We start from the raw sequence: 21,075 nt of genomic DNA on the forward strand, positions 1-21,075 counted from the left end.
GCTTCAAGCAGATGACTGCAGGGGTGATTTCTGCGAAAGCATCCCAGCAGGAACTGCTTGGAGAGGAGTTCATTATGCTCCTTAACAGGGAGCATAAGCGCCTCGCTGTGAAGGTGTTCAATGGGAGACATCAAAAGGCATCCCGTCGTGGTCCGAAGTGCAGTGTTCTGGCAGGTCTGCAGTTTCCTCATCTGCGTGCCGCTGCATCCAGGCGACCACATAGGAGCTGCGTAATTAAGGACCGGCCGATCAATTGCCTTGTATGTTGCCAACAACGTTTCTTTGTCTTTTCCCCATGTGCTGCCGGCTAGCGACTTTAGGATTTTGTTGCGGCTCTGTACCTTGGCGATAATCGCGGTCGTATGAGCAGAGAAGGAGCATAGACTGTCGAATGTTACACCTAAAATCTTAGGATTATTGACAGTCGGAATTTTGACGCCGTCGACTGCAATGTTAAGCTCAAGTCTATACTCCTTCGTCCAGTTTGTGAATATGGCCGTTGTGGATTTGGTGGGGGAAAGTGTGAGGTTCCGTGCAGTGAGGAAACGAGAAATGTCAGAGAGGTAGCTGTTTACTTTCGAACACGTCATCGATTCCATTGCCCGACGCCAATATCATGCAGTCATGAGCGTACGAGGTTATGGAAACTCCTTCTGGTGGTTGTGGGAGTTTCGAGATGTAGAAGTTAAACAGTAGTGGGGAGAGGACACCACCCTGCGGAACCCCCTGTTTAATTCTTCTCAGTTTAGATGTTTTACCTCGAAATAGTACGAATGACTGGCGACCGCTCAGATAGTTCATGGTCCACCTCTTTAGCCCTGGAGGGAGCGTAGTTGTTTCAATGTCCTGCAGTAGCGTTGTGTGATTGACCGTGTCAAACGCTTTTGACAGGTCCAACGCTACGAGGATCGTTCTTTCGCAGGGTGGTTTCTGGTTGAGGCCACGAACTATCTGGGCGTTTATGACGCTAAGTGCTGTGGTGGTGCTGTGCACTTTTCGGAATCCATGCTGGTGGTTGGCTAGGCTAGGCATGACCATTGAATTGAACTTCAACTCGGTCGTCTTGTCTCTTCGGGTTAGACAGAGCTTTGACAGTAGCCCAAAGCTTACTCACTCCGGTGGAGAGGTTACTGGACTTCAGGTGCTCTATCCATTTCGTCCGCTTATGTTGGTTTACCATTCGCCGAATCTCCAGATTGAGATCCCTTATTCGGGGATCCCCGGGATCGGCATGGCGTAAGGTGTCGCGCTCATTAGCTAAAACGGCTGCTTCGGCTGGGAAATTGGGGCGGATTTCCGCGATTCTTCCAGCCGGGATGAAGCGAGCGGTAGCTGCTGCGATCACCTTGCGGAATTGACGTTCGCCAACGCATACGTCCATAGGAATGGGTAGAGCTTTGAAGGTGCTCTCAGTAAATTCTGTGAAGCCGACCCAATTAGCTTTGTTAAAGTTAAAATAGGTGCGGTTGTCCACAGAAACAAAATCGGGAGGCTTCTCGATCGAAATAATTATGGGCAGATGATCTGATGCGAGAGTTAGCATAGGTCGCCAGGTTATGCTGTTTATCAGACCACCGCTAGCAATGGTAATATCAGGCGAGCTATTACAGGTGCCCATAACTCTGGTGGGGCTTCGTCATTCATTGTGCAGAATGTCGAATCGTCAATCTGTTCCGCCAGCTCCATCCCCCTACGATCATTTGACAGGCAGGAATGCCAAAGATCGTGGTGCGCGTTAAAGTCGCCTAGTACCAAACGGTTTTCACCACGAAGTAGCGCACCTATGTTCGGGTGGTATCCTGTTGGGCAACATGTAACTGGAGGGATGTATATATTAAATATTTCGAGCTCGACATCGCCTGACCGGATAGCTGTACCCTGATATTCTAGGGTAGTATCCCTGGGGTCGATGTCTACATCGATTAGACGATACTGCACGGTGTTGTGCAATATGAAAGCTAGGCCACCACCATTATCTCGCTCGCGATCTTTACGTATAACGTTGAAACCTGCACAACTCAGAAGATCTGAGCGGCTGTTTAACTTGGTTTCTTGGACCGCAGCTATCGATAGACGTTCCCGATTCATAAGTGCAACTATCTCCTCGATCTTACTCTGGAGTCCGTTGCAGTTAAATTGAAGTAGTCGAGTTTGTCGCGGGTGTCCGTGTGTGATCCTGGGGGTGAGGGAGTGACGTGTGGGTGGAAGTTGTTGCAGCTGTAGTACCCGCAGGGGCGGTTGTCGCGCTGGGGTGTTAATAGGCGAGGACTGTTGTGAGTTGCGGGGCCAGACTCCTGCAGCATGGGGCAACGTATGAGTCACTCCACTCACGTGTGGTGCGCAGGCCGGAACACGTCGAAAAATGACACCAGCCAGTACAAGAATTGCACTTGACGGATGTCACATTCCGGCGTATGACGGCCTGACACACGGAACAGACTGTGCGAGGGACCAAGAGCTGCTGGTTGGCTCTCGCACGAGGATTGGAGCGGGATGAAGGTTGGGGGGGGGACAAGTCAGAGGGGGAGTTATGTTGCCTGATTGAGCTCCTAGGGACCGTGGAGGTCCTTTGTTGGCCACTTGGATTGGGTGGCGGCGCGGCGCGCGAACTGTGTGCGGATTGCACAGCCGTGGAGGCTTGGGTCGCAGTATTGCGCAGGCAACATGGGGCCACGTAACGCGTGGTCCACTCCCTATGTGTCTTAAGGCCTGAACAGGTCTTAAGTGGCTCCATCCATTGCATGTGTTGCACCTGACCGAGGTGGAGTTTGGATGGAGCTGTTTTGCGCACACGCAGCAGAAAAATTGCTCCGGGCCCGGGTTGGACTCAATGTCAGCGCGAGTCAGGAGGATACGGAGCAACCCTGCTGCAAGGCATTGCTCTAGTAACGACAAACACAAATTAACACTTACCGATCCAAACGGGGTTAGATCGCCGAAAAAACAGCCCTTGGTCGGATGAAATCCGAGTCAATTCCGGTGCGTAGAACCGGCTGTCGTGGGAATTATTCCGATCGTTCAGTTTGTATGGCAGCTATACGCTATAGTTAACCGATCTGAACAATTTCTTCGGAAATTACATTATTGCCTTAGAAAATAACATATACTAAATTTCGTGAATATATCTTGTCAAATGTGAAAGTTTTTCATACAAGAACTTGATTCCGATCGCTCAGTTTATATGGCAGCTATATGCTATAGTTAACCGATCGGAACAATTTCTTCGGAGATTACATTGTTGCCTTAGAAAATAACATATACCAAATTTCGTGAATATATCTTGTCAAATGTGAAAGTTTTCCATACAAGCATTTGATTCCGATCGTTCAGTTTGTATGGCAGCTAAATGTTATAGTGGTCCGATATCAGCCGTTCCGACAAATGAGCAGCTTCTTGAGGAGAAAATGACGTTTGCAAAATTTCAAAACGATATCTTAAAAACTGAGAGACTAGTTCGTATATATACAGACAGACGGACAGACGGACATGGCTAAATCGACTCAGCTCGACATACTGATCATTTATATGTATACTTTATAGGGTCTCCGACGATTCCTTCTGGGTGTTACAAACTTCGTGACAAACTTAATATACCCTGTTCAGGGTATAAAAATGGTTAATATAGTTCCTAGATCGCAAAGTATGAAACACCACCAACCAAATGTTAAATTTCTGAACTTTAGTTGAGTAATTCAAAACAAAATAATACTATGTGTATTTCATGAGAGGTGGCGTTGTACGTTCGAGACCCTGCGGCTTCCGACCACGAACACGCTCAGAATGATAACCCTTAATCAGTAGAATTTTCCCACGACAGCCGGTTCTACGTACCGGAATTGACTCGGAATTTATCCGACCAAGGGCTGTTTTTTCGGCGATCTAACGCCGTGGATCGGTGAGTGTTAATTTGTGTTTGTCATCATTGGAGCAATGCCTTGCAGCAAGGTTGCTCCGTATCCTCCTGACTCGTGCTGGCATTAAGTTCAACCCGGGCCCGGAGGAATTTTTCTGCTGCGTTTGCGCTAAAAGGATCCATCTAAACTCCACCTCGATCAGGTGTAATACATGCAATGGATGGAGCCATCTTAAGACCTGCTCAGGCCTTAAGACTCATAGGGAGTGGACCACGAGTTACGTGGCCCCATGTTGCCTACGCAATACTGTGACACCAGCCTCTACGGCTGTGCAATCTGCACATAGTTCGCGTGCTGCGCCGCCGCTCACCCCGAGTGGCCAACAGAGGACCTCTACGGTCCCTAGGAGCTCAGACAGGCAACATAGCTCCCACTCTGACTTAACCACGTAGGGATGGAGTTGGCGGAACAGATTGACGATTCGACATTCTGCACAATAAATGACGAAGTCCCCACCAGAGTTATGGGCACCTGTAATAGCTCGCCCGACATTATTGTTGCTAGCGGTGGTCTGATAAATAGCATAACCTGGCGACATATGCTAACTCTCTCATCAGACCATCTGTCCATAATTATCTCGATCGACAAACCTCCCGATTTCGTATCTGTGGGCAACCGTATCTTCATTAACTTTAATAAAGCTAACTGGGTCGGCTACAGAGATTTTACTGAGAGCACCTTTAACGCTCTACCCATTCCTATGGACGTATGCGTTGGCGAACGTCGATTCCGCAAGGTGATCGCAGCAGCTACCGCTCGCTTCATCCCGGCTGGAAGAATAGCGGAAATCCACCCCGATTTCCCAGCCGAACCAGCCGTTTTAGTTAATGAGCGCGACACCTTACGCCAAGCCGATCCCGTGGATCCCCGAATGAGGGATCTCAATTTGGAGATTCGGCGAATGGTAAACCAACATAAGCGGACGAAATGGATAGAGCACCTGAAGTCCAGTAACCTCTCCACCGGAGTGAGTAAGCTTTGGGCTACTGTCAAAGCTCTGTCTAACCCGAAGAGACAAGACGACCGAGTTGAAGTTCAATTCAATGGTCATGCCTCTTCGGACCCGAAGAAGTGCGCGAGCTATTTTAGCCGGCAATTTACACTGCACCCTTCGGTAGACAAAGCTAAACGATGTGTTAACCGACGGCTGCGCAAAATGCCAAACGAAGGCGCGCCACTTACTTTCACCGATGAGGATGTTCAGGGTGCCATCAAAAAAGCTAAATCATCTAAATCCATTGGCCCTGATGGAATCAACATGCTAATGCTAAAGCATCTAGGCTCGACGGGAGTAGGATATCTCACCAAGGTCCTCAATCTGTCGCTGACCACTCTTCAAATACCCGATGTGTGGAAAGTCGGAAGAGTGGTCCCACTACTGAAACCTGGGAAACCCGCCAACAAAGGGGAATCTTATCGACCGATAACTCTCCTCTCCCCAGTAGTGAAGACACTTGAGGCCTTGTTACTCCCGACCTTCACTCACCACCTGAGCCTAGCCAACCACCAGCATGGATTCTGAAAAGTGCACAGCACCACCACAGCACTTAGCGTCATAAACGCCCAGATAGTTCGTGGCCTCAACCAGAAACCACCCTGCGAAAGAACGATCCTCGTAGCGTTGGACCTGTCAAAAGCGTTTGACACGGTCAATCACACAACGCTACTGCAGGACATTGAGAAAACCACGCTTCCTCCAGGACTGAAGAGGTGGACTATGAACTAAATCTAAACTGAGAAGAATTAACCAGGGGGAGGTGTCCTCTCCCCGCTACTGTTTAATTTATTTTTACATCTCGAAACTCCCGCAGCCAGAGGGAGTTTCCATAAGCTCGTACGCAGATGATTGCACGACATTGACGTCGGTCAATGGAATCGATGACGTGTTCGAAAGTAAACAGCTACCGCTCTGACATTTCTCGTTTCCTCACTGCACGGAACCTCACACTTTCCCCCACCAAATCCAGAGGGACCATTTTTACGAACTAGACGAAGGAGTATAGACTTGAACTTAATATTGCAGTCGATGGCGTGAAAATTCCGACTGTAAATAACCCGAAGATTTAAATTGTAACCTTCGATAGTCTATGCTTCTTCACATGCCATACGACCGCGATTATTGCCAAGTTACAGAGCCGCAACAAAATCCTCAAGTCGCCAGCCGGCAGCAGAAGTGGAAAAGATAAAGAAACGTTGTTGGCAACATACAAGGCAATCGGCCGGCCGGTCCTCAACTACGCAACACCTATATGGTCGCCTGATGCAGTGGTACGCAGATGAGGAAACTCCAGACCTGCCAGAATATTGTACTCCGGACCACGACGGGATGCCTTTTGATGTAGTGTTTGATGATGTTGTTTTCGTAGAAATCATCCTTGCAGCCATCTGCTTGGCGCGGAACTCCTTGGAGCATCAAAAGGTCCTTCCTTGACTACGTCGACCACTTCGTACGGTACGCCGACCGGGCTTCGGACGCAACTGACTTTCCACAGGTACTGACCGCCTTTCACAGTGGAGCCATTAACGCCTTCACCGACTCCCTTCCCGTGAATGGCATTCTTGAAGTCAAACTACCACCTATCGTAGGCAAAGAGCTCGAGTGCCGCGAGAAACGCGAGTGACCCTAGCGCAGCTTCGTTCTGGATATTGTAGCAGGTTAAACTCCTACCTATCCAGAATTGACCCAGACATACCCAATGTATGTTCTGCATGCAATGAGTCTCCGCTTGACACTGACCACCTCTTTGCATGCCCTACAAACCCCACTCATCTAACACCCTTTTCTCTTTGGTCCGACCCCGTCGAAACAGCACGTTTCCTGGGCCTCCGTTAGATGACGTCGATGACAACACAGATAACCCTTACCATCCTAACGGGGACTGATAACCGTTAAAACAACAACTTCAGTAGATTCTTCTTTCTGTGCTTCGGTAGAAAGGGGGGCGAGTTCCCTTTTGCTGTTTACAATGTAAATTTACGGACACTATAAAATATTTTCCACATGTCGGCATTTTGATTTGTCGGTATTTTGACTTAGCTGCATATTTAAATTTTGTCGGTATTTTGATGTGTCGGCATTTTGAATTTCGGTATTTTAAGTGTTGAAAATAACTGTTTCATTAATTGCACGGTTTTCTACCATTTATACGCTATTTATCTTCTTCTGGAAATTGGTGAAAAATGATGTTACGTTATTTGGCATATTTGTACACTTAAAAAAAAAACTATTACTGAAAACATCGCCATCATATTAGTTGATTTCTTTATCCGCTTAATTTCTAATTAGTTTAACGATACGTATTTGTTTAAATATGATTAAAATATTTTCCTAATACTGTCTTTTAAATATTTTGGCGAAAGTTTTCATTTAAATTTTTAATTAATTATTAATTCGTGAATTTACAAAATTAGCTTGAACTTATTTTCATTCTCTGGGATAGCCAAGCGCACAGTGTATCGTTTAATACAAGCTAGGGGGACAAAAATATTTTAGTTTGAAATTTAATTATTTTGGTCGTGTTGATTAATTATCTTAAGTTTCATTGAAAAATTAATATATTTTTTTAGATTTACGTGTAGAAAACAAAGAATTTTGTAAAAAATATATTTAATTATTTTTTTAAATATCAGAACACACAATAACATTTATTTGAACGTAGAGAAAATTATAATAACAATAATAGGTGTGTTCGTAGAAAATCTCTTACTAATCATCGCGTTTTTCATTGGTTAAAATGCATAGAAATCTGTTTGTAAGTCCATTACATTTCAACTAATGAGAAACGTGCTGACTAATAAAGGGGTTTTTCTACGAACAGACCTAATATTATCATTTGTAGTGAAATTGTAAATCTGCTCCTTCTAACCAACTGCGATTTTTGTTTAAAAAACGTTCAATCATCATATTTGCTTCAGTCCATTTTTTGGAAAATTTGACGAAACACTCGAAATTTTTAACTTTATATCCTTCTGTGTATCAGGCGTTACATCTGTATCACTAAATTTTGTGAAAACATAATGCACTAACCGGGAATTTTGCTCTATTTTACATTTTCGCCATTCTTCAAATAACTCCATTTTTGAAATAGAGCAAACTCGATCTGGAAAAAAAATAATTAAAAATTATGGGGGAAAGATGTGGTACTCGATCAAAGGTCATTGTATAGCTTAAGGTTGCCGTTATACAATATTCAAACATTAGCTTGGATATATGTGGATAAAAAAAGTTGCATACGTTAAAAATTTGAAAATAAAAAGAACACGAAACATTTTTATATGATTTTTCAAAACCCCGTACAACGTATTAGCTAAACGCAAACCAAGTATTAAATTGCATAAAATAAACATACATACCATCTAAATTAAAGTCCATTCATCAGCAGTCGTGTTTTCCTCTGCAAACCTTGTTAAATCACTATTTATATTGTATTTATTATTTAAATTGAAAACATAAGAATGATAACACCGTATCACTTCGATTAAACTTGTTGTAGTTAACCGTATTAGAATATTTTGCGCAATTCTTACTTAAAATTGTGACATATCAAGGGTTGTTATAATCAAAGTACTGTCAATTATTTGACTGTTTACATTGACTTTTGTCCGCCTACAATGATCCAGGCGAATCACTGTGAAGCGGTCCTTCAGCCAATCTCCATCCTTGAAATCAAATCAACAATACCACTGGAGTGCACTGCTTAACAGAGTTGTCATAAATAAAGCATCAAGAATAATGAGTGTGCGGATATTACAGTGAAAGGAATTGCGGCAACTAAGCCAATAGCATTGGAGCCAATTTTTGTTTCGCCCCTACACACCGCGATATGTACTACGGGAGGAGGGCTTGAAGAAATTGTCTATGAAACCAAGAATATTGCTTTTAAGTCAGTGTGCTGAAGCAAAATCTTGATGAAAGATCTAAAGCTCTCTGAGTGTAACTGCTTTACCACGCCTTTAAAATATATTGCTGGTAAATTTTTTCCCCTAGTATTACCCTCTTCTTACCAGGAGTGAAGAGGTGTAGAGGCGTTTACAAGAGGCCAAACTACAACATCTGATATTTGTTCTTATAAAAAGGATATTTCCTGGTCAAATGTGCCTAACGTTTTATCATAAATGACCACTTAGTCGATATAACCATTTCTTTGAACATAATTTCCTTTCTTAAGGAAATTCCCTTATGGCTGAACTGGTTTAAAATAAAAACAATGTTTGAAGAGTGACTACGGCCATAAAATATTAAAAATGCAAAAGTTCATATTCTCAGCTGAAACAACATTTCATTTCATTTTTTTTTACTTCACTTATTGTACAAAAAAATTAATAATTATAATTCACAAAAGTCACCATATATACATAAGTATGTATACATATAACTTCAATATAGGCGAAGTAAATATAATATGTATGTTTTAATTATGATGTACATATGTTTACGAATTTTTTAATAACTTATTGTAAACGTTTCTGTATTGAATGAACTAATTTTTTCGTAACATCTGAATTAATTGTCATCCCTTATTCAAGAAGTATTGGCTTTAGCCCATCTTTTAATGAAACGTGGAGTTCTCGAACGCGTCGAAGTGGTCTCATAAATGTTCGATCAGGTTGAATTCGGGGGATTGAAGTGGAGTTTAAATACCCACAATTGAACAATTTCTGCTGTATGCTCGGGGTTGTTGCCATTGTACACATCACTATATAATGCTCTACAAAAAGTGCGAGGGTGAGAAGCCGTACCAAGGTCTTCATCCAGCACTGCAGCTATCTTCGATGATAGAGTTTTGGGCTTTTTTTTATTACCTTTACTACTTCCCGTTTGTCCTGTTCTGATAGCGCAGGCGGTCTTCCACTTCTCTCAAAATCTGGGTCATTTGAACCGATTTATAATATCGTTAATTGTTGTTCGGGCCCTTTAACTAATTAACACTTCCGAATAGTTTTTTTGCTGTTTATAAGCATTCAAGATAATTTTTCGCTCCCCGTTTCTTTTCTTTTTTGGCTAATTTTTTTTATTTAAACGCGGCGTTTTAAACTTTTCTCACAAACAGTCTTTATTGTGGCAGATCATTTTGAAAATAACCATATTACAGTTATAGTAGAAGTTTCAGAGGCCAAATTATTTTTATTTGATTCCTATTTTTTCTTAAAGACAAGGACGAGTGCAGTGATGGTAACTTTTGTTAACAAGAAAAATTAACTTTAAAGAGAGTATAGTTGTTTTTGTAAATAAGGCAAATCATAAAATAATATATTTTGGGATCAAATATATTCAATTGAATTGTAGGTTCCAAGAAGAATGCTAAAATTAAATTTGTGTTGCAAATATTTTCTCGTTTTATTTGTTTTTTAAACATTGCGAGGAGCATAAGACGGCGACTTTTAATCATCAGTATATGTTAATTAACTACCACCATACGGTTTTCTTTAGTACCCCACTTCATTGTTAATAAGCAAAAGCAAACACTGAAGTGATTCTTATATATGAGTAGACACAGTAATATAATGTCAGTAAATTCGTCACTAGGACAAAGAATACAACATTGTTACCCGGCACCAATCAGGTCGACATTACAATGATGCCAAAACACCACATTCCAGACTATATCAAGAAGTCTCTTCTTTTGAGGTATAGATACACAATAAACCTAGTTTCCAGCCATAAAGCTGCTAGAATGCGTTCATATCTACACTCTATCAGACAAACCCAATATAAGTTTAAGCAAATTTATCTAATATCCGTCTTATATGTCGATCCTATTGTAACCCTGAGCCTCCTGTTAGATAAAGGTCGATGACTATACCCAGCTACACTTCACCAAAAGACCTTAGATAACGGTGCATTACAACAATAATGATTTTAATTCTATTTTTTCTTTTAGTTTTTCAATGACTCTAGTTGATTCCATTGACACATTGGTATTACTTGAAGATTTCGATGAATTCGAACGAGCCGTTCGGTTAGTAATTCAAGATGTACAATTCGATAGCGATATAATAGTTTCCGTTTTTGAAACAAATATACGGATGGTGGGTGGCTTACTTTCGGCACATGTTTTGGCGGAGCACATCCAAAAAAGTCGTGGTATAATGCTATGGTACAGCGGGGAAATGTTGGAAATGGCGCGTGATCTAGGTTATCGCTTACTCCCAGCTTTTAATACATCAACAGGAATACCACATGCTCGAGTCAATCTGCGTCATGGCATTAAAGATGAGCAGCTGAAAAAATCACGTGAAACATGTACAGCATGCGCTGGAACTATTTTATTAGAATTCGCGGCTTTATCACGTTTGTCTGGTATGTATGTCATATGGCTATAGCGTCATTAATTATTTTTCATACCTTGCTTTTATTATTGCAAGAGTAATTTATTAATTGTCGACTTTTTCGGCTATTTCAAAATTTACAAATTTATTTCTACTCCTTTTTATCTAATTTTTTACACAGGTGATCCTGTATTTGAAGCACGTGCTCATAAAGCCATGGATGCGCTTTGGAAGCTACGGCACAGGGGCTCTGATTTAATGGGAACCGTCCTAAACATTCATTCGGGAGATTGGGTACGTCGAGATTCAGGTGTAGGAGCCGGTATTGATTCATACTATGAATACTTATTTAAATCTTACGTTCTACTTGGTGACGATAAATATTTGGCTCGTTTTAACCGTCATTATAATGCAGTAATGAAATATGTTAGCGAAGGACCTATGCTTTTGGATGTACTCATGCATAGGCCTCATGCAAAGTCACGCAACTTCATGGATTCATTACTTGCTTTCTGGCCTGGTCTCCAAGTTCTATCTGGAGACATTAAACCAGCTGTTCAAACACACGAAATGCTTTATCAAGTAATGCAAATGCACACATTCATACCAGAAGCTTTTACTGTCGATTTTCAAATTCACTGGGGACAACACCACCTTCGGCCCGAGTTTATAGAATCAACATATTTTCTTTTTCGAGCTACTGGTGATCATCATTACCTTCAAGTGGGCAAAAAAGCATTAAAAACTCTTCAGAAATATGCAAAGGTTCCATGTGGATATGCGGCTGTAAACGACGTTCGCACTGGAAAACACGAAGATCGCATGGATTCTTTTGTACTCTCAGAAACATTTAAATATCTGTATTTGTTATTTTCGGAACCACATGATTTAGTAGTTGATGTCGATGAATTTGTTTTCACTACAGAGGCACATCTGCTACCATTAACTATCGCACAGCTCGGGAACACAACTTTCAGTAATAATACTATTAAAATTTCCATCATAAATATTAATTGTTATACAAATTACAGGCTTTAGGCAAACTGATGAACATAACGTTCTGGATTTTATGCGAACTTGTCCCAAGTCAAATAAGCTTTTTCCAGAAAAAGTTCGGAAACCATTGCGCAATTTTATTACGGGTTCTTGTCCCCGGGTACCTATCGGGAAGCGATTACGTGCTTTGGATTTTCAAGCAAGTAATGCCGATCATTTGCGGGCTATTTACGACATGGGCATAACAATGGTGTCCTTAGGTGATGGCAAGGTGCGCCTCTTTCATAGTTTTTATAACGTAAGTTTTCTTTTTCACTATCATTTCACATTAACCGAATCTATGGAGTGCGGAGAGGTATAACTCAGTAAACTAATAGCATACTAAACATTTAAAAATATATTTGATAGGGAAGGGCTAAGTCCGGGTGTAACCAAACATTTCAGACTCTAAGGCAAGAAAATAACTTAAGGTGTTTATTTTTTAAAATGTTGCGAGAGAATTCCGAATTCATTGTTCGACTAATCGTCAATGACTTCCAATCACACTTATATTATAGGTGATATTCTCAAATCCGATTCATCCTCATTATACACAAAGATTCAGTGTTATTAGAAAAATCGATATCGCATTCTCAAAGTTTATGGGAAGTTCGAAAATCTGGACATCCTTGTTAAACAGTTCACGAACTCTTGCCGACAAACATTAGAAGTGGTTTGTCCATTAACAAGTAGTAGTGGTAGAATTATCTTTCGTACTTAAGAACTTACAGAAAGATTGCAGGAAGCAATTTATTTCACCAAATTATCCTAAGGTTTGTTTTGTCGAAAAAAGACCTTTTTTCGTGAATTTTTTTTAGAAAAAATTATTGCTGTAGGTTTATTTTACTTATTATTATATGAAAGTACAACATTTGAAGGATACTTAAAAAAAGTTTTATCAAAAATAGCGAGGAATAACGGATTTATCGTCGATCTCTGCAGGCACTTCGAAAAAAAGTTGTTGTGGGGTGACCAGCCTACAGCATCACTGGATCATCTGAAACCAAAAAGTTAAAATGCTTTCTTTAGTTTGTTAGTTTATATTTCAATTGACGTCGAGTTTTTTTTTAATTTTTCAATTTTTGGTACCATTTTCAAGCCAAAATGACGATTTTGGACGAAAAATTAAATTTTTTGGAAAAACTCGACGTCATTCGAGAGCTATATATGTATATGTAGAATATTTGTACAAAATTTCAAAACGATCGGTGCAGTAGTTTTTTCTGTAGGCTGGTCACCGACTTTAAAAATGACATATTTGGGAAAATCGATTCAAAGTTTTGTACACTCAGCTCAGGTAGTTAGAGGTACCGTTATTCAACCTGCTGTAACTTCGTTAGTTTTTCTCCGAATGACCTAAAACTTTAACACAATATTCTTGAGATGTTGATGGTTCAGAAAAAAAATAAAAAAAAATGGAAAAAAAAGTTGTCAAACCTCAAACTCAAACCCAGCTCACAACCCTGCCTGCCGTTCGACAACAGGATAAAACTAACATTACGGGCGAACATTAACTACCTTCCGTAAGCAATTGAAAATGTATTGACCGATATTTTCGTCAAAAGTTAAGTATAGATACTGGGCTCCACATTTTCGGTGCCTAGGGGCTTGAACATTTGTGTTTGGTTTTGGATAATTTTTGGTGATAAGGTGGTATACTTTAAATTAATTATTAATGCAAAATTTTTTATTAAGTAGGCGTGGTTGTTGTCCGATTTCGTCCATTTTCGCACTGTAACATATAAGAAAAATGTCACGTACCAAATTTTTGTGGTGCAACGCCCATCGTCCAATTTTCACCCCGGCTCCCATAAAGCCCTCTTATACCATCTCGGAGGTAAAATTTGTATCTGGCGTAATTAGTTAATGATTTATTGCGCTTTGAGTAGTTTTGAACAGTACCGTTATATGGGCAGTGAGCGGTTTCATCCATTTCCACACTGTTGTGGTTGTTGTTCTAACGTATATCTAATCCCCGTTAGGATGATAGGGATCATCCAGGAAACGTGCTGCTTCGACCCGGCCGGACTAAACAGAAAAGGGTGTTAGATGAGTGGGGTATGCAAATAGGTGACCAGGGTCATCCGGAGATACATTGCACGCAGGCCATATGTATGTTGGATATGTCGGGATCTATTCTGGACTAGCAGGAGTTTAACCTGCTAAAATATCCAGAAGGATGCTGCGCAAGGGTCACTCGCGTTTCTCGCGGCAACTCGAGCTCTTTGTCTGCTATGGGTGATGATTTGACTCCAAGAACGCCTTTCACTAGAATGGAGTCGGTGAAGGTGTTAATAGCTCCACTTTGAATGGCGGTCAGTACCTGTCGGAAGTTAGTTGCGTCCGAAGTCCGGTCGGCGTATTGATCGATGTCGTCGACGTAGTTGATGTTCCTAGGAGGCGGTTCCGCCCCAAGCAGGTGGCTGGGTTATTTCTGCGGAAACATCCCAGCAGGAACTGCTTGGAGAGGAGTTCATTATGCTCCTTAATTGGGGTGTATTAAACTTATTAGAGGGTGGGCCAGGCACACTTTTTAAAAATTTTTTTCCCCACAAGTACCCTTTACTCTTGCGATACCCACTACAGTTTAATATCTTAATTAGGTGCTGAGATATTACTCTTTATAGGTTTTCGGCTAATGGCGATTTGTAGGCGTAGCAGTAGTCCGATTACGCCCATTACGAACTCGTAATTTTTTTTTTGTATTAATTAACCCGCATGCAAAGTTTTATCATACCTCAATTTTTGCTCAAGTTACAGCTTGCACGGGCGGACGGACGGATTTCAACTTTTCCTGATCATTTATATATGTATATATAACCCTATATCTATCTCGCTTAGTTTTAGATGATACGTACAACCGTTAGGTAAACAAAACTATTATACTCTGTAGCAACTAGTTATATTTTGGGTAAAAAGTCGGTTATAGAAGTTGTTGATATTTTCAGTTGTGTTATATGGGAAGTAGGCGCGGTTGGAAACCGAATTCGAAACTGTAAAATAAAGATGCCAAGATAATGTTATACACCGTATTGGGTTAAGATTGGTCGAGTAATAACGGAGAGATCACAATCCATATTACTATGGGCAGTGCCAATTCATGTCATGCCCCGTATCGATGTAGGAAACGTTCCTTTACGGTGTATAACCAAAATAATCGAGTAAATTTTATACCACATATGTGAGTGTGAGTTATGTTTTTCTCTAACCCGGTTGAAACCCAACGTTCAGAGTTATATTTTAATTTAAGGCCAGTAAAACCCGCCAAAGTAACAAACCACTATTTTATTTAATAGTATTTATTTAAGTTTAAGACGAAGCGTCAAACCGCTAAAGTAATTTTTTTTAATAATATGCTTTAGTCTAACGAAACATCATTATTTATACCCTAGCTTAACATACGATATCTTATTGACATTCTTAGCAGAGTGGGTATTATATGTTAAGTACATTAACATTGTGGATCTCTATATATAGATAAATAAATTTAACATGAATAGTAACTATGTAAAGGGATTGAGATCCACATATATGTAACTCGCTTACCTTTATAAGATTCGAGTCCCTTCGAATATTTTAAATCATATATTGATATATAAAATAGTTTTATAAATTTATTTTTTCAACAGTTGTACTTAATTCTTACTAAACAATTATAATTAGTTAATACTAATTTTGTTTTTGTTTGCGTATAGTTTTCCATATTTTTAGCATATATACATATATTGATGCTATTTTATGAATTGTTTAATGTGTTTAATTCAATGTTTAATGTATTGAATTCAGAGGTCTTCGAAATTGGGCAACCTCCATTTTATTGGGGTTAATACAAGGTATTTGTTGAATCTTTTAGCTGTTTTATGTCTAATAGCAGCTGGATTTTTTGTATATAAGTTGGGATCAGACCTGTTAAATAATGATTATTAATCTTAATCATTGATAGTCAAATTAAATTTTTTGTTATTTTTGTAATAATTGGTTAATTATGATAATCGAACATTTTTATAATAATTAATCAATTAGGATTAAATTTTGTGTTCGATAAATGAGGATTAATGAGGATTTATTTCGTTTTCAAATTTAATCCTAGGATTAATCAAAATTTCAATTTGATTACAATTTCTGATTAATTGCGATTAACGAGGATTAACAACAAATTTTAAATATTTCAACATTTAATATACATAAACTTAATAAATAAAAACAATAATAATAACAATTACTTATTAAATTTTACATTGGCTTTGAGTAAGACCAACTTTTCGAAGAAATTGCCTTTCAAACATCCACGGCGTGGAGTATTTACTATTCCGGCAAAGGAGAACAGTTTTTCTACCGGTGCTGACGAAGTTAGAGGTATATTGAAAAATATTGATGCTTGCTTTAACAAGGGACATCTCTCCCAAACATCTGGTCCGTCAGAAACATCACTGACGTACGCGTAAAATTGATCGGAAACCACGCGTTCTACATCAATTTGGTCTGTTTCCATATTATTGGTTTCCTTTGCTCTATCGTCATCTAAAAAATTATGTAATTATATATAAAAAAAAAAATACTAGATTTTACCATCATCATCAAAATCGAAAAAGCTCGAACTGTGTTTCAAATCATTACTTTTCAAATTATTTTGAATAGCGAGATTTGATGATTCCGCGAATCTACATATTTCTTGAATTACCCTTCTGGATACTATTTCCTTGTTTATGCCAGTTGTGGATCTTTCCAGAACAGGCTGCCACTTCATTTTAACTTCTGGAGTCAATACAGCGGCTGTGATTGCAATATTTGCTTCAGGGGATAAACTAAAAAAAATTTCAAATCGGCTCCACAGGGCCAGATTAATTTTTGCAGCGACTGAGCTTAGGTGAAATTCCTTTTTACGCAGCTTTTGCAATTTGTTGCTTAATGTAATGAGTACAGCTAAAAGGAGTCCAAATTTCACATTTTGTTCCCCCTGAAAAAAAAAAAAGTCTAACGCCTGTGCAATCGGAGTCATCAGCAACTTGTATGACTCCAAATATTGAACGTCACTTAATCAAAAAGGTGCCAAACTTAATTGTTCGCACAAAATATTAAGCCTACTCTTATGATGTATTATTTTTGTAACGGCATCATACAAAGAGTTCTACCTTGTCACAACGGGCACAACCAAGTTTGATCCTAAATAAGCGACAATAACTTTTGATGACTTTGGCCAGTTGCACTTCCTCCAAAGGCTATTACATTTTTCAAAAATCTGAAAAAAATATTATTTTGGTTATTTTGTATTCAAGTCTTAATAATAATTAACTTAACAATTTTGTGTTTTTCGTAAACAGCCAGATCTGCTTTCAAAATTTTCAAAAAATCGGTCGTTGCAAGCAAATTCAGAGTATGGCTAGAGCATCGATGGTGTTTTGGCAATAAAAACTCATTTTCGCGGAAAGACAGTTCGTCATCGCTGTCATCTTCTCTGGTGGAAATTGTCAAATCCATGGTTTTTAAAAGTTTTAATAAAATTTGACCCATTGTCGGTAATAGTCATAACAATGTTTTTGTTATCAAGGGCAAAGTAATTGTTAAGTTCCGCAATCATCTGCCCAACTTTGTCTGCCGTATGTCTTTGAAAATCTTTGGTCAGCCAATGGCAAGTGTAACCAAAAAAACTACGTTTATTCCCTGACCAAATATCAGCAGTTGTACAAAAATATTCAGCAGAAGAAATTTCATCTTTTATTTTTGCCAACATGTTTTGGTAAGAATCTTCAAACTTTTTTTTCGCGGTTTGCCTGCTCATTATTTTCAGTCCAGTACCCTCAAATATGGAGACGAAGGACTGTCTGTCAACGACGATGCTGCTATATCCACAATCAAATGTAAAATTTTGCCATTGACGCATTCCTGCAGTGAACCAAATTTGCCTAATTTCATATTTTTATATTTTTTGTAAGCGTCAGCACGTTTTAATTTTAAATGCGTGACAAAGTTGGAAGAAACCCCTGCGTAGCCTCTACCTTCTTCTTCTTCTTAATTGGCGTAGACACCGCTTACGCGATTATAGCCAGTCGTTTCTCCTTTTCGCTACGTGGCGCCAATTGGATATTCCAAGCGTAGCCAGGTCCTTCTCCACTTGGTTCTTCCAACGGAGTGGAGGTCTTCCTCTTCCTCTGCTTCCCCCGGCGGGTACAGCGTCGAATACTTTCAGAGCTGGAGTGTTTTCGTCCATCCGGACAACATGACCTAGCCAGCGTAGCCGCTGTCTGTTAATTCGCTAAACTATGTCAATGTCGTCGTATATTTCGTACAGCTCATCGTTCCATCGAATGCGATATTCGCCGTGGCCAATGCGCAAAGGACCATAAATCTTTCGCAGAACTTTTCTCTCGAAAACTCGCAACGTCGACTCATCAGTTGTTGACATCGTCCAAGCCTCTGCACCATACAGCAGGACGGGAATTATGAGCGACTTATAGAGTTTGGCTTTTGTTCGTCGAGAGAGGACTTTACTTTTCAATTGCCTACTCAGTCCGAAGTAGCACCTGTTGGCAAGAGCAATCCTGCGTTGGATTTCCAGGCTGACATTGTTGGTGGTGTTAATACTGGTTCCTAAATAGACAAAATTATCTACAACTTCAAAGTTATGACTGTCAACAGTGACGTGAGTGCCAAGTCGCGAGTGCGACGACTGTTTGTTTGATTACAGGAGATATTTCGTCTTGCCCTCGTTCACTGCCAGACCCATTTGTTTTGCTTCCTTGTCTAGTCTGGAGAAAGCAGAACTAACGGCGCGGGTGTTAAGGCCGATGATATCAATATCATCAGCATACGCCAGCAGCTGTACACTCTTATAAAAGATGGTACCTTCTCTACTAAGTTCTGCAGCTCGAACTATTTTCTCCAGAAGCATGTTGAAAAAGTCACACGATAGGGAATCGCCTTGTCTGAAACCTCGTTTGGTATCGAACGGCTCGGAGAGGTCCTTCCCGATTCTGACGGAGCTCTTCGTGTTGCTCAGCGTCAGTTTACACAGCCGTATTAGTTTTGCGGGGATACCAAATTCAGACATCGCGGCATAGAGGCAGCTCCTTTTCGTGCTGTCGAAAGCAGCTTTGAAATCGACGAAGAGGTGGTATGTGTCGATTCTCCTTTCACGGGTCTTTTCCAAGATTTGGCGCATGGTGAATATCTGGTCGGTTGTTGATTTTCCAGGTCTAAAGCCACACTGATAAGGTCCAATCAGTTTGTTGACGGTGGGCTTTAATCTTTCACTCAATACGCTCGATAGAACCTTATATGCGATGTTGAGGAGGCTAATCCCACGGTAGTTGGCGCAGATTGTGGGGTCTCCTTTTTTATGGATTGGGCATAGCACACTTAAATTCCAATCGTTGGGCATGCTTTCGTCCGACCATATTTTACAAAGAAGCTGATGCCTGCTCCTTATCAGTTCTTCGCCGCCGTGTTTGAATAGCTCGGCCGGTAATCCATCGGCCCCCGCCGCTTTGTTGTTCTTCAGGCGGGTAATTGCTATTCGAACTTCTTCATGGTCGGGCAATGGGACGTCTGCTCCATCGTCATCGATTGGGGAATCGGGTTCGCCTTCTCCTGGCGTTGTGCATTCACTGCCATTCAGCAGGCTGGAGAAGTGTTCCCTCCATAATTTAAGTATGCTCTGGGCATCGGTCACTAGATCACCTTTGGGGGTTCTACAAGAGTATGCTCCGGTCTTGAAACCTTCTGTAAGCCGCCGCATTTTTCGTAGAATTTTCGAGCATTACCCCTGTCGGCCAGCTTATCAAGCTCTTCATACTCACGCATTTCGGCCTCTTTCTTTTTCTGTCTGCAGATGCGTCTCGCTTCCCTCTTCAGTTCTCGGTATCTATCCCATCCCGCACGTGTTGTGGTCGATCGTAACGTTGCGAGGTAGGCAGCCTCTACCTGGGTCGACAAAATTCTGGAAATCGGAATTCCGCAATTCCTTCGCTTTTTTTGGCTGCATTTCAAAATTCTGGTTTTTCATAATTCCGGAATTTAGGTTTTCCAGAATTAATTCTGGAAATTTTTTCCCCAAAATTTGAGCCAAATCGTGTATTTATATAAATTTGCTTATACATACATAATAATATAACATAAACAAAACATAACCTCCAAAATAATTCCCAAATTCAAACATGTTTATCGGAAAGACAAAAAACAACATTATTAACAAATAAAGATCAAATAGATACTCCATTATTGGATCATGAGAATGTTCATTTCTTTTTTTTCGTATAACATGTTCACAGCCATCGAATTGTGTGACAATACGGACGGTACATTTGTTTTTAATTCGTTCAGAACAAGTCCAGCTAAATGTTTTCTTATTTTTTCGTTCCAAATACATAGAACAAGTAGCCGTCGACGTTTAACATGTCTTTTCCTTTATTGAACTTCACCACGGTTATATTTTCCATCATTTCACAAAAATATTTAGCACGTGTTTATTAATGAAATTGCAGTAACACATTGCTTAGTCAGTACATATATTATTAGGTACATAGTAAACTAAATCATTATGGTAGTACAAAAAAGTAAATGAACAACAACAAACAAAGCAATAACAATAACAAATGCAATCATGCAATTGTAAAAAACTACTTACTAGGCAATAAAACATATGATTGCAGAATGGCAAAATTCTGTAATTAATGATTAAAAAAGTGCGTACTTTTTTTGTTATCAACACGCATTTTTAATCACTAATTACAGAATTTTGCCATTCAGAATTTAGCAATTTAGAATTTCGTTATCCAGAATTTTAGATTCCAGAATATTGACTTCCATAACTTTGATTCCCGGTGTTCCGACTTCCGGAATTATGAATGCAGAATTTCCA

The 21,075-nt window shown here is 40.1% G+C and overlaps 2 protein-coding genes across 6 annotated transcripts in view; one reads left to right on the forward strand and one right to left on the reverse strand.

Moving 5' to 3' along the window:
- Positions 1-21,075, forward strand: part of LOC120767309 (ER degradation-enhancing alpha-mannosidase-like protein 3) — a 35,806-nt gene that overhangs the window by 6,881 nt on the left and 7,850 nt on the right. For 4 of the 5 annotated variants that reach the window (XM_040093232.1, XM_040093235.1, XM_040093233.1 and 1 more), the window contains 3 exons: positions 10,796-11,214; positions 11,365-12,159; positions 12,215-12,477. In XM_040093232.1, the coding sequence (XP_039949166.1) occupies positions 10,796-11,214; positions 11,365-12,159; positions 12,215-12,477 (1,477 nt within the window). The remainder of the gene's footprint in view (positions 1-10,795; positions 11,215-11,364; positions 12,160-12,214; positions 12,478-21,075) is intronic. The other variant, XM_040093234.1, reaches the window with a different exon arrangement.
- LOC120767312 lies at positions 16,400-18,273 on the reverse strand. Its single transcript, XM_040093238.1, has 2 exons — positions 16,788-18,273; positions 16,400-16,739 (listed from the first exon to the last, which is right to left on the reverse strand). Exons 1-2 carry the CDS (start codon positions 17,215-17,217, stop codon positions 16,438-16,440), a joined length of 732 nt encoding a protein of 243 aa, XP_039949172.1. The 5' UTR covers positions 17,218-18,273; the 3' UTR covers positions 16,400-16,437.

This window comes from Bactrocera tryoni, chromosome 2 (assembly GCF_016617805.1).
Source record: "Bactrocera tryoni isolate S06 chromosome 2, CSIRO_BtryS06_freeze2, whole genome shotgun sequence".
NCBI classification, from domain to species: domain Eukaryota; kingdom Metazoa; phylum Arthropoda; class Insecta; order Diptera; family Tephritidae; genus Bactrocera; species Bactrocera tryoni.